The sequence below is a fragment of the Gymnoscopelus microlampas genome (genome assembly GCF_963454915.1).
Source record: "Gymnoscopelus microlampas genome assembly, chromosome: 23".
Lineage (NCBI taxonomy): Eukaryota > Metazoa > Chordata > Actinopteri > Myctophiformes > Myctophidae > Gymnoscopelus > Gymnoscopelus microlampas.
In genome coordinates, this window is record NC_139960.1 from 8,243,997 (window position 1) to 8,258,910 (window position 14,914).

Below are 14,914 nucleotides of genomic sequence, written 5' to 3' on the forward strand. Positions count from 1 at the left end.
TTAGTCCTATTTGGATTATTAACCCATTAAGACCGGGAATGTATCTGTATCATTTTAGATTTCTTTGGTTATTCAAAAATAGCAGATATACAAGCTTGTAGATCTGCTCCCCATCTCAAACTATTTTGAGATGGGGGGGAGGTGGACAAATACATATCATTTTGGGTGGTCCTTGACTTGAAAAAAGTTTGAGAACCACTGATATTATAGCAGCATAAGTATAAAAAATAAAATAAAAACAACTGTTAGGCAACTGTTAAGACATTTGTAGAATCCCCAGAAGCAAAGGTTTTAGTTAAACATTTTCACTTTAAAAAACATTTAGGCCAATATTCAACAATTTGCACAAATGTTCACAATAAAAATTAAAAAAGAAGATCTGCAAGCTCGTAGCACATTACTCGGTGCCGCACTATGAGTTTGTATATCTGCTATCTTTGAATAGCCAAAATATAAAATAATGGTTAAAGTGGTTGCTTTCCCGGTCTTAATGGGTTACGGTAGCTCTCCACCAAACAGATTTGGCAGTAGAATGAAGTCGGGAGATCAGTCGGTTGGAAGGTGTGAAAAAAAGGTTTCCAAATGCACCCGAGAGCCAATACACTGACAGCTACTATGGTGCTAAAAAATTCCTATGGCTTTGATGTCTTTTTCAACAACAAGCCCGCTGCTCTCCGACGGTCGATAGGCTTTTGACGCTTCCCTACAACTAGGGGGAAAAAACTACAACTGTTGCAATACCTTCGGCAACAAATGCTTTCCAACACTTGCCGACGTCGGTGCGGTGGAGAGCTACCATTACAGTCCTACAGTAATATTCCTAGATAGTTTCCTACAGTCCTATGTAGGTCCTAAAGCCATACATATATAGGTCATATTGACCTCGGCTAATCACTGTGATGCTTTGAAGGGGGGTTGAGAGCTCTGTTTTGAAGTGCCTGGCCCCCAGACCCCGCTGATTGGCTTGCGCACAGACATACCCCGCGCACGCACCCACACACACACGCACGCACACACGCGAACCTGCGCACACACTAGCGCCACACCAGGCACGGCCCTCCATGTCACAGTAATGACGCTCGAGGGGCTGAGGTACTTCTCTACACAATCACCTGCCTCAGCACGTGGTCAACCATGTCACCAAGCGTTGGCAACAAGTGACCATAGAAGGACCCCCCCCCCCCCCCACTGTAGTGGGAGCAACAATGACTCAAAATCCCACACATGATTAGGCCTGTGACAATTATTACATAATCGCCTGATCGCAATTATTTGAGATAATCGCAATACTCTTTTGCATAGTTGTCATAATCATTTCCACTTAAATATATATATATATATATATATATATATATATATATATATATATATATATATATATATATATATATATATATATATATATATATATATATATACTGTACTTAATATATATTCGACTGGCAGTCGAATGGAAGTCGAGCGATCAGTCGGTTGGAAGGTGTGAAATATTTCGACTATTAATGCTTTTTTTAAAAGTATAAAGTCATTAAATATTAATGTTATTTTGTCATCTGTCATCAATTAAATCATTAATCGCAATTATTTTTTTCCCCAAAAAAAATCTGCAAGTCATACTACGTATACATAGCGTAACACGGTAGAACACACCACTGGTCCTGGGAGCTTCTGTTAGTCCCTGTGTTTGACCTTCCTGCCTGGTCTGACACGGTGACAGCTGGCAGGGCGGGACGGTATAGTCACGTGACCCACTCTCACACACAGCTGGGCTCAGGGGAGGCAGGCCGGGCCGGCCGGCTGGGCCGAGGTTCAATCAGGCCATTGTTCACAAATGCCGTCTCTTAAACATGGCTCCTTAGGCTCAAACCTCCAGCCCGTTACCTTCGCTGCATCGCTGGTCGCATCACTGTTAGACACAGAATCCACTCAACAATGTTTTCTTGTACTGTTTATGTTTTTCTTCAACTCGTACAATTCCAAGTGCTTGTCAGGGTGGGGGGTCCCCAGTTCAAATATGATTATTTTGGGGGTTAGTGGCCTGAAAAGGTAGGCAGCCGTTCCGGTAGGAGACACAAAGGAGACTCTTTGTGTCTCCTACCGGAACCGCTGCCGGTCATCAAATTATTGGCTCAGGAATGTGACAAAAACAAAAGAATATCTATGAAAAAAAGTCATTTTTGGGGTGAACTATCCCTTTAAACAAATGTGTGTACAGCAGGGGTTTTCAACTGATTTTGACCCAGGGACCACCATCCTGACTAAGAACAACCTGGGGACCACCACTATTGTGCGTGGTGGATCCATCATAGACCCACCCCACACAATAGTGGTGGGGGGTTCATGCACCACAGGGAGCTGGAGAAAATAGCTATAATATCAATATAATATCTAATAAAATACAGTGATTTTGTTTGAATATGATGGAATATGATTAAGGATTACTGTGATTATGGTAAGCTCACATTTCATATCAGATATACAATACAGTAAGAACTCCTGTAAGTTATTAACAATAAAAAAATAAAAAAAGGGGGGGGGGGGGGGGGGTTTAATGCATGGCCAGGGACCACCTGCAATACCTCCGTGGACCGCCAGTGGTCCGCGGACCACCGGTTGAAAACCACTGGTCTACAGAAAAGGCTTATCAATAACTTGATCCCATTAATCCCAATTTGACCTTTGGGTCTGTACTTGGTTTGCTCTTTTTTCCCTTTACACAAAACCTCTTTGCCGAAAACAGACGATCTACAAGCTCACAACGCGCGAGGCGTTGTGCACTTGTAGATCGGCTATTTTCGGCTAATGCTCTCCTCAGAATAAGGATTCTAGCGTTCCAAGTGGCTAACCTAAAAAACACAAAGATTTGGAGACCCCCTGTAGTAACTCTGAGGACCCCCTAGTTGTCCCGGACCCCCTGTTGAAGACCCATGGTCTAACAGAAAAAGGCTCATCGATAACTTGTTTAAACCATTGCTCTCCTTCCTCCTCCTCCTCCTCCTCCTCCTCCTCAGGGCTGGTCCAGATCCCAGTGAGCATGTACCAGACCGTGGTCACCAGCCTCGCCCAGGGCAACCGGCCGGTCCAGGTCGCCATGGCGCCCGTCGCTACGCGCATCGACAACACTGTAACACTGGACGGACAGGCCGTGGAGGTCGTGACCCTGGAGCAGTAACAGTAACAACTGGTCTGCGGGGCTGGTTGTCGACGTCGGTTCTATTTGGACCCGACCAGGGGGGTTCCAAATGGACCCTTAAGGACTCTGTAACTCTTGAGTGTACAAATGGAACCAAAATGTGGTTCCATGTATACACTCTCAGAGTTAAATTAACAATGGCAGATTTTACAGTGTAGATTGATTTATTTGGGGTCCCAGTGGTAAAAGAGAAACAATTATTGTATCAAGTGGGAGTGGTTTTCAAAGTGGGTTCCATGGACCTCCAGGAGTTCATGGGGGGGGGGTTCCAGGGGGTCCCCAGCAAAATCACAATCATTTTAACCTATAACCTAAATAGCAGATCTACAAGCTCAAGCGTGTACATCTGCTGCTTTTTGAAAATTATATCCTGGCACAAGATGGGGGTCCGTGGCCAAATGCATGTGGGGGTCCTTGACACGAAAATGAGAATCACTGATAAGCTATAACGCTTCGTTTACACAGTTGCGTGTGATGAATTTTGCAATATTCCCTCTACTGTACACGGACGTAAAATGCATTCATTTTACAGATTGTAATGATACATTTTAATTTATGTAAATTCTTGTATCAAATTAATTAATTATTTTTTAATTTATTAATTAATGTAATGTTAATTCATTAATTTAATTAATGTAAACTTCAATTGAGAACCTGGAGCTCTATAAAAAAGATGGGTTATTATTTATTATTAACACAATCGTGCAACCGAATTGAAGAAAATGGCGTCCTCTGCTCGTTTCCTGGTATACGACAAGCAGTAGTCTCTAGATAATCCGTAAAAAGTTCCTTATTTTCTTTGTTTTATGTACCGATACCATTTTTTCCTTCCCGATACCGATTCCGATACCCATAACTTGCGTACTGGCGTAACGGCGTGTAATAAAATTTAAAAAAGCGGAAGGATGGGTTTCACTCACATCGGAGATAACGGAGGTTCCTATAGAAATGAATGGACCCAACAGAATTACTGAAAGAACACACAGCTGTGGAAACGAGGCGTAAACGGAACCCCTGATCTACACTGTAAAGTCCTCCTTTATTTAGGGGTCCCTTTGGTTCCATTTGTACACTCTCGGAGTTACAGACCCTGTAAAGGTCCATTTGGACCCCCCGGGTGGTCCGTGGACCTGGCGTTGAGGTACATTGACCTTGTGTAACTGCTCCCATCATCAACTCCGCCGGAGGAAGGAGAAGGCACAACAAAATGGTCGCCTTGGAGATTTGTTTTTTCCCCGCCATAATGGTCATCTTCTGTACAATGTAAAATATATTTTTAGATGTACATCTTGCAGGGGAAATTAAAAAAAAATGACAGATTTATCAATGCATTGTGTTTACTATGTAAAGATATTGTGTTTTTCTTTTCTTTATTTTTCTTTTCCTTTTTTGGTCATTTAGCGGCGTTTCTTAGATTTGTGATGTTGACAATTATTGTGTTACAAAGGTTAGAATATGTACTATTTATTTCTTTACGCTTAACCTTTTCGTAAAAACATAACGATGAACCAAAAAGCCCGGAGTTAAAAGCCACCACTGCTTTACCCCTTAGGTACCTGCCACTGTCACCGGGTACCTGTCACTGTCCCTACATCCCTGTCACTGTCCCTACATCCCTGTCACTATCCTTATATCCCTGTCACTGTCCTCATGTCACTGTCCTCATGTCCCTGTCACTATCCTTATATCCCTGTCCTTATGTCCCTGTCACTGTCCTCATGCCACTGTCCTCATGTCCCTGTCACTATCCTTATATCCCTGTCACTGTCCTCAAGTCAGTGTCCTTATGTCCCTGTCACTATCCTTCTGTCACTGTCACTGTCCTCATGTCCCTGTCACTATCCTTATATCCCTGTCACTGTCCTCATGTCACGATCCTTATGTCCCTGTCACTGTCCTCATGTCCCTGTCAGTATCCTATATCCCTGTCCTTATGTCCCTGTCAGTATCCTTATATCCCTGTCACTGTCCTCATGCCACTGTCCTCATGTCCTTGTCACTATCCTATATCCCTGTCCTTATGTCCCTGTCACTATCCTTGTATCCCTGTCACTGTCCTCATGCCACTGTCCTCATGCCACTGTCACTATCCTATATCCCTGTCCTTATGTCCCTGTCACTGTCCTTATATCCCTGTCACTGTCCTTATAGCCTATCCCTGTCGCTATCCTTATATCCCTGACGCTATCCTCATATCCCTGTCACTATCCTTATGTCCCTGTCACTATCCTTATGTCCCTGTCGCTATCCTTATATCCCTGTCACTATCCTTATGTCCCTGTCCCTACATACCTGTCACTGTACCCTAGATACCTGTCCTTCCTTAGCCACACCATCGTTCTACGGAGTACGAATTAGGCTTTTGGTTTGCCGTAGTCCACGGACATGCCATGATGTTTGAAGACTCAGGATATACTTATTAGATCATGGGTGTTTTCTACTGCTGGATTGCTGAGCTGACCTGGTTTTGTCTACCGGGTCAATTTATTTACCGGTCATTTGGTTGGCAGAGCCCCCTTGGAATATTATTTTTGAACATGGAACTCCTTTGTATGTCACTTATAGGAATGGGTGGTCTGCATCGTTTTGTAAATCACATGAAAGAAATGTGTCGTATGTATGATGACGTTGACACAGGACAGTTCTTCAAGTCTTATGGCAAGAACTAATTGGTTGTCTCGTGAACCCTCTCTCACGTCACAGGTGTAATAAATCACCTGTGGATAAAACCTAATAAAAATGACTGCTGTTCACCAATCGTGCTGTTGTTTTCCCTTAAGATGTGTTGACTGCCATTATTACTGGGGATGTAATGATACAAAAAAACTCACAATACGATATAACATAACAAGTCCACGATACGATATTTATCACGATATTTAAAATGATGTGGTGTCACCTGTCAGCGTGGAGTTGGGCTGGAGGAGTAGGGCGAAGGCTCTACGTCCTCACTTTATTATGACATGCTCAGACTAGGGATACTATCGTTCATGTTTTTAATGAGATGCACTCTTCTTGTTTGAGGATTCGTGCCACTTTAGCTTGTGTCTCCTGGTAAAGAGCTGGCAGAGAGGCAGCACTGTTTGATCAAAGCTAAGCTAGCTGCTAAGCTAAATGGAACAGCTATGCTGTCACAGGCGGGGGGCATACGTTAGTCCGACAAACCATTACTCCGACTACGTGGCATCCGCGTGCGGTTAGGGTTAGGTATAGGGTTAGTATAGTAAACGTCGGAGGCATGCGCTGTCGGAGGAACGGTCTGTCGGACTAACGTATTGCACCCGTCACAGGCTAACGATAATATTGAGACATTGTTGTTAATACGATATCACGATACCTACAATATTGTTACATCCCTAATTGGCCACAGTCTCTGCTTAATTGGCCACAGGCTTAATTGTTGGGACAGAGGAGAGCCAAGGTTTCCGGTGAAAAGTGTATTTTCGCATCAAAAGTTCTCTTTTATTTCCACGTAGCCCTAAAAACTGCTCTCCCTGCCTTGTGTATAATGTGATAGATAGCCACATAGGAACTAAACAAGATAAATGGCAGATACCCAACCTGTCAGGAAAGAGGCTGTCTCTCCTTGAATGTTAATGGAGACCAAGCTCTGAGTCCAATTAGTTTGACTCAGAGCTCAGACCACTAACATCCTACATACTTTGTTAACAGGTGTCATGCACCAGGGGTCTAAAGGCCCCCTCCTTTTCCCCCTCTGCTCATGAGCACTTTAAACCGCCACGTTTCAACCTTGCGGACCTGCTACTTTTGATACTTTTGTGTGACGCTGTAGTATTATCAATTAGTAGTTCACCCCAAAAATGTCTTATTTTCTATCAAATACACTCCCTGTGAAGCCTTGAATTCATGGAAATACTTTTGTTTTTGTTGCGTTCCTAAGCCAATAAATTGAAGAGTCTCCTACTAAGTGTGCTACTGACCGATGACCCCGTCAATGAATTATTGTCAAAAAAAATCTCCACGAATTCAATGCTTCATGGGGTGTGTAATTGACAGAAAATAAGTATTTTTTTGTGTGAAGTGTGAACTACTCCTTTAACTTACGAAAGTTAGAATATGGAGATAAGAGGTTTCTGCCGGACAGAAACGATTATTCTCTTCATTTTGTACCCCATGGTAGTGTGTACCCGCCCCCGCCCCCCCCCCCCCCTTCCACCACTCAGCCATGATGACAGACATGGGCCTGGTTATATCATAAGCTGTGTTGGGCCACAGCCCCTCCCCCTGGCTTTAAAGCCTGGGATTTGCTTGAAGAGGCCTTCTGTTCAGTGTTGCCATGTCTGTTTATTATGAGCAACTTTGGGCTTGTTTTTCTGTAAAGTCGCTTGTAACTATTGGTAGTTTGGTAGTAGCGGGTTGCGGTAGTAGTGGGTTGCGTTTGTTTCGGGCTTATTTCTAAAGTGTAATTGCTTATTTGGGCTTGCTTCCTTTTTGTTTGTTTTGTTAGACCCGGTTGATTATTTCTCTCACCAAATCTGGCAACACTGTTTCTGTTGCACACAGAGAGAGACAGAGAGAGAGACAGACAGACAGACAGACAGACAGACAGACAGACAGACAGACAGACAGACAGACAGACAGACAGACAGAGAGAGAGAGAGAGAGAGAGAGAGAGAGAGAGAGAGAGAGAGAGAGAGAGAGAGAGAGAGAGAGAGAGAGAGAGAGAGAGAGAGAGAGAGAGAGAGAGAGAGAGAGAGAGAGAGAGAGAGAGAGATTCAGGTCTTAATCCGTCAGGCGTCAGTGCATCCAGCTCTGGTCCAGATTACAGCAGGAGAAGCAGGTTACATTTGCACGGAACGAAACATCTCGTTTCCTTCTTGTTTCACGTTTGCCCCCCTGCTGGCCTGGCCCTCATGTCGCTCTCAGATGGTGGACACACACACACACACACACACACACACACACACACACACACACACACACACACACACACACACACACACACACACACACACACACACACACACACACACACACACACTCACACGCACATCCTTAACACCGTTGCTTCCGATTATGTCTTCTCGTAGGCTGGCCTTGGTTTAAGGCCACCCTGCTGTTATGCGTTAAGCTGTTATGCGTAGGTTTCATGCATCTCCTACACAGGATTTGAACGGGGTCATCCCTATGTTCCCCAGGTTCTATGTTCCCCACTTACCTTATGGTTAGGGTTTAGGGTTAACATTAGGTTTAGGGTTAAGGTTAGGGTTAGGTAAGCAGGGAACATATACCAGGGGAACATACTGTAGACTCTCAAGACCAAACATCAGCTACTGCTCCTTCAGGAGGGAATCCCTGTTTATGGCCTGGGGAGATGTAGTATTTATGAGCTTCAGACAGGGCTATTTACCTGACACCAGGGTCTAAATGTCTCAATTGAAGAATAGGGAGACCACCTCCAACCACTCCAGGTGTAGCCTACTAGTTATTGTTGGCACACTCATGATCTGATTGATCAAATTAGTATCTCCTCAAAACTTTGGCACCCTACAAGTCCCACATACTTTCACCTAGAAACTCCACTCAAACTTGACAAAATTCAGCTTACACGTGTGCTTGTATTTGTTTTTACTTTGAAATGTTTTATAGTTTTTTAAATATTTAACTTTAAGAACTGCGTTGTCAATAGAGATTCTGAAAGCCCCATTGTCTTTCACTTGTTTGCAGTCATGTTACTGCATGCTTTAACTGTCTTGCTGTTTGATGTATACGTTTTTAGTTAAAACCATTAATATCAACCCTTATTACACGGCTTGGTTGAATGCTCGATTCTGATTGGTCAGTCATCGGTCATTATTTCTGGATAATGACCGATGAGGTCTATAACGGACCGCTGTGTAATCAGAGACTCAGAACACCTGCTCATGTCAACCTGTGCTGCTTGGTTATATGCTTTATCCAACATGACAGCCATGTAAACAAACAAACAATGTCATTTACAACTAAACGTTGCTCTCAAGAATGTTTTTGAAAACATTTGAAGTGAGAAATAGACGATGCAATAACCGAGAAGTCATTCTATTTGATCCACTGCGCTTCCTTGTTTATCGTGGCACAACAACGGGGGAATGCCAAAACGCTCGCCCCAAAACACAGTCGCCCCGGGGCAAATCCGGCGGTATTACAGGCAAATCGGCAGTAAATAGAATGGGGGGCGAGTGTGTTTTGGGGCGAGTTTTTTTTCCATTTCGTCATTTGTTTTTGCGAGGCGAACTTGTCCGCCCAGCCCAATACTTATGGAATACTTTCATTGCCGTAAGCAAGGAAATACTTCGTTTTGTTGTTACTTTTGGGTAAATGTATTTATGTATTTATTAAGTAGCCGTGTAATAAGCGGGATAATGCATGGGGAGGTAGTCATTATTGAAATTTAAAGCCCTTCAGGGCGATTAACCCGCCCTGTCGGGCTTTAAATTTCAATAATGACTACCTCCCCATGCATTATCCCTTGCTTGTCCCGCTGCACTGTAGCAATGTATACACCTGGTGGTGTTTCATGCCTAGCCTGTCAATCCATCCCTTTAAAGGAACAATCCACCCACATGCTATTGCTCATCAATATATGTGCTGGTCAACTAAGAACTGCACCTAAGTACAATTTTGAGGTACTTTCATTTTAGCCTTTTCAGGTGTTTCAATACACACTAATGGGGTTTATTGGTGATCATAACCCCCCCCCCCCTCACCAGAAAAGTCTGAAAGTGTTCTAAATGTATGTTGTTGAAGCCAGCAGACACTGCAATCGGCAGATGGTGTGTGTTGTTTTTGAATCATAGAATTGTATTGTACGCGTCTACTCCACCAACGGACCTCAAATTGGTTCAGGTGTGCAGGAGACTTTTGATGACCTGTGTTGTTAGAAGGAATACCAGATTTCTGTGGACTGGAGCAGTGCAGTAATAACCAATTCAGCGATATTTTATACTATAACAGTTGAGCGCAAAAATAGCTAAAATCAGTTTGTGTTACGGTTCCAGATTTGTCACTTATTAGTTTAATCTCTTCCAATTTCACTTATTTATCCTGAATCCTATGAGTTCTCTGTCCTGATTGGATGAAATTTTCCAACCTAAAATGTTCTTTTCTGTTAACCTGTTATTGAACAAACACTATAGCAATGCACTATCAGACTATATAGCTGTTTACCACTTACATTATACTTACACCATTTAAAAATATATATTCAGTATTTCTGCTATTTAAAAAAAGTATTGTTTCTATAATTGATTATATTGATTACTTAACTGTTGTGCCCCTACTAATCACAACCCAGCTGCAGAAAGACAACACATTATTATTTAATGCAGTGGTTCTCAAAGTGGGGTCCAGGGACCTTCCAGGTTCCTTGAGGGGGTTCCAAATGGACAGGTCTGTAACTCTGAGAGTTATGGGGGTCCTTGAAAGTCTCAAGACCAAACATCAGCTACTGCTCCTTCAGGAGGGAATCCCTGTTTATGGCCTGGGCAGATGTAGTATTTATGAGCTTCAGACAGGGCTATTTACCTGACACCAGGGTCTAAATGTCTCAATTGAAGAATAGGGAGACCACCTCCAACCACTCCAGGTGTAGCCTACTAGTTATTGTTGGCACACTCATGATCTGATTGATCAAAGTAGTATCTCCTCAAAACTTTGGCACCCTACAAGTCCCACATACTTTCACCTAGAAACTCCACTCAAACTTGACAAAATTCAGCTTACACGTGTGCTTGTATTTGTTTTTACTTTGAAATGTTTTATAGTTTTTTAAATATTTAACTTTAAGAACTGCATTGTCAATAGAGATTCTGAAAGCCCCATTGTCTTTCACTTGTTTGCAGTCATGTTACTGCATGCTTTAACTTGCTGTTTGATGTATACGTTTTTAGTTAAAACCATTAATATCAACCCTTGTCCCGCTGCACTGTAGCAATGTATACACCTGGTGGTGTTTCATGCCTAGCCTGTCAATCCATCCCTTTAAAGGAACAATCCACCCACATGCTATTGCTCATCAATATATGTGCTGGTCAACTAAGAACTGCACCTAAGTACAATTTTGAGGTACTATCATTTTAGCCTTTTCAGGTGTTTCAATACACACTAATGGGGTTTATTGGTGATCATAACCCCCCCCCCCCCCCCCTCACCAGAAAAGTCTGAAAGTGTTCTAAATGTATGTTGTTGAAGCCAGCAGACACTGCAATCGGCAGATGGTGTGTGTTGTTTTTGAATCATAGAATTGTATTGTACGCGTCTACTCCACCAACGGACCTCAAATTGGTTCAGGTGTGCAGGAGACTTTTGATGACCTGTGTTGTTAGAAGGAATAGCAGATTTCTGTGGACTGGAGCAGTGCAGTAATAACCAATTCAGCGATATTTTATACTATAACAGTTGAGCGCAAAAATAGCTAAAATCAGTTTGTGTTACAGTTCCAGATTTGTCACTTATTAGTTTAATCTCTTCCAATTTCACTTATTTATCCTGGATCCTATGAGTTCTCTGTCCTGATTGGATGAAATTTTCCAATCTAAAATGTTCTTTTCTGTTAACCTGTTATTGAACAAACACTATAGCAATGCACTATCAGACTATATAGCTATTTACCACTTACATTATACTTACACCATTTAAAAATATATATTCAGTATTTCTGCTATTTAAAAAAAATATTGTTTCTATAATTGATTATATTGATTACTTAACTGTTGTGCCCCTACTAATCACAACCCAGCTGCAGAAAGACAACGCATTATTATTTAATGCAGTGGTTCTCAAAGTGGGGTCCAGGGACCTTCCAGGTTCCTTGAGGGGGTTCCAAATGGACAGGTCTGTAACTCTGAGAGTTATGGGGGTCCTTGAAAGTTGTTTCTCAAAAGTTTGAGAACCACTGATGCAATGAAAAACACTCTGGAATCACTGTTGGACAAAGCATTCAGTTGATTAGTATATCAGGGGTCTTCAATGTTTTTCAGGCCAATGACCAATGCTTTTGCTTTTCTTTTTTTTTCTTCCTTTATTGTTAAATTAGTTGTACTTTTTCTGTAATTGTATTCTTGCTCTGTAAAGCAGTGGTTCTCAAACTTTTTCATGTCAAGGACCCCCAAATTGACACTTATTAGGCCGCGGACCCCCATTTGAAAAGATATGCCAGGAAGATTTTATATAAGAGAAGATTTTTTTACAGCTCTAGCAGTGATTCTCAACCATTTAAATTTCAAGGACCTCCAGTTTGACATGCATTAGGGCTACAGACCCCCATTTAATGGCATTTCTATTGGACCCCAATATATATTGTAAAATCTATGTTAATTTAACTCTGAGTTACAGACCCATAAGGGTCCATTTGGTTCCTATCCATCATTTAGCTGGGGACCCCCTGGAACCCCCTCAAGTACCCCTGGGGGTCCCCGGAACCCACTTTGAGAACCAATGCTGTTAAGCACTTTGAGCTGCATTTCATATCATGAAAGCTGCTATACAAATAAAGTTTATAATTATTATTATTAGCTGAGAGAGAGATGAAACAGGGACCCCCACACACTACATATTGTATAAGATTGTGTCGCAGATTAATCTTTTTCATAGATTTCATAGATAGCTTCATTGACTTGTTTGACAGCACTATCATCAGTATTTTGGATTCACGTTAATATTTTAAGACGTTTAACCGCTTAAACCGTCAATACTTTGTAAACTTGACCTTTCACTCTGTACTTGGTCCGCTCTTTTTTCCCCTCTACACCAAACCTCTTTGCAGAAAATAGCTGATCTACAAGGCAAGCTCACAACGGCTCGCAGCGCTGGCTAATGTTCCCCTCAGAATAGAGATGCTAGGGTTCAAGTGGTTGATGTAAAAAAAATCAAATCCTATCACACAAAGATTTGGCGGCCCCCCTGTAGTAACTCTGAGGACCCCCTGTTGAAGATCTGTTGCAGTATGGTATTAAAATCATGTATCGGCATTGGTTCTGCATTCAGCTCTGTTTACACAGAGGTCCCATATTGCAGGTGACAGTGTGTTCTATGTAGCCTTACATCAACACAAACCACGCCCAGTGAGTCATCACCTACTCCCAAACATCAAAGAACCCTGGGCCTGATTGGAAGCTTTTAAACAGCAGGCAGGCTGTGTTGGTGGTGAGGCCGTAGACAAACAATATCTTAAGGAGTGGAACGTCACTGGAAACAGGGGAGGCAAGACTTATCGATCAGAGGAGCCCCTGAGTGCGGCTTCAGTGACCCGGGCTCCACAGGGGGGGGGGGGGGGGGGGGGGGGGTTGGAGGGTGTGTGGGCCAGCGGGAGAGAGAGGTTGGATGTTCTTGTTGCATGGAGTCCTGGCTGCAGCCCAGCTCTAGAGCAGAGCTTTAATCTCCACTAATCGTTTCTTAATACGCGTATCCCAGGACCTACATAGCCCCCCCCCCCCCCTCTGCCCCCCCCATCCCCATCCCCTCCTCTCTGCATGGGGTCTGGACTGGAGACCCCCACTTGTTCCAACATGGGATAATCTCCCATCCCCTCGTTCTTCTTGGCATGTGGTTGGTGACACTGATTGAATCCGACCCTCACGTCTGCACACAAGATGGTCTCGGCTGTAACCCCCCAAATATTTCACAGCATACTGTTAAAGGACCACTTCACCCAATTTTCAACCTGTTTTCATATAATTGGTTCTCACTAATGCTCATGATATGGTAAAAAATCACACCCTGTGTGAAGGTAGAGGCGTTACATACATTTGATACATTTTGTCATCGATATGTGTTTATAATGCGTTTATAGCCATGTGTCACGTGAAGCTTGACCAATCACTTTGTTGACGGGTCTGACCAATCAGAACGTTGACGGGTCTGACCAATCAGAACGTTGACGGTGAACACGGACAAAGTCAGGTATAGAGCAGGCTAGCGCCGCTAAAAATTCAAAATCTACTCTTTGTCTCAGTGGAGGGCTGTGGACAGTTCAGAAACCCGCCTACCAGTGACATCATTGTTAGGCAGGTTTTTTCAAACGAGATTTCAAATTATTATTTTTATTAACGCGAGAACAATGGCTTCCATTATAGCATGCTAACTTTCCAGGAATAGAAAGCCTGCAGTTTCTATTAGCTTGGATTCACCATTGATAATGTCACTGGTAGGCAGGTTTCTGAACTGTCCACAGCCCTCCCCTGAGACACAGACAGAGGAGACAAAAATGGTACCATATTACAGTATATAATGAGGACCAATTAAATGAAGAGGTTGAAAAAGTCGTCCAGACTTGTCCTTTAAGAGCGGTGAGAGGATTGTCCGCTGAACTGTGACAAACAATCCATCAGAATCTATTGCGTTCTAATTGCAGTGGTTCTCAAAGTGGGGAATACGGACCCCCAGGGTCCCTTTTGAGGGGGTTCCAGGAGGTCCCATGCAGCAAAATGTGTAAATCTAGCATAAACAACTGTTTTAACCACTTTACTCTATTTTATGCTTTGGCTATTCGAAAATAGCCGATCTACAAGCCCACAACACATCGCGGCGAGACATTTTATGAGCTTGTAGATCTGCTATATTCAAAAGATTTAGATAAACGCTCATGGCCAAATAGGAATTTTTGGGGCTCTCCATATAGAGGGACGGCGCTATCTTCCATCGGTGGTTCTCAACGTGTGGCTCGCGACCCCCAGGGAGGTCTAAATGGGGGTCCGCGGCCAAATACATCATTTTGGGGGTCCT

At 43.0% G+C, this 14,914-nt stretch overlaps 1 protein-coding gene across 3 annotated transcripts in view; it reads left to right on the plus strand.

The window, feature by feature from the left end:
* Positions 1-5,935, plus strand: part of nrf1 (nuclear respiratory factor 1) — a 40,142-nt gene extending 34,207 nt beyond the window's left edge. For all 3 annotated transcript variants that reach the window (XM_084049601.1, XM_084049603.1, XM_084049602.1), the window contains one exon: positions 3,012-5,935. In XM_084049601.1, coding sequence (XP_083905727.1) covers positions 3,012-3,172 — 161 coding nt within the window. In that variant the 3' untranslated portion in view covers positions 3,173-5,935. The remainder of the gene's footprint in view (positions 1-3,011) is intronic.
* Positions 5,936-14,914: the final 8,979 nt, after the last annotated feature.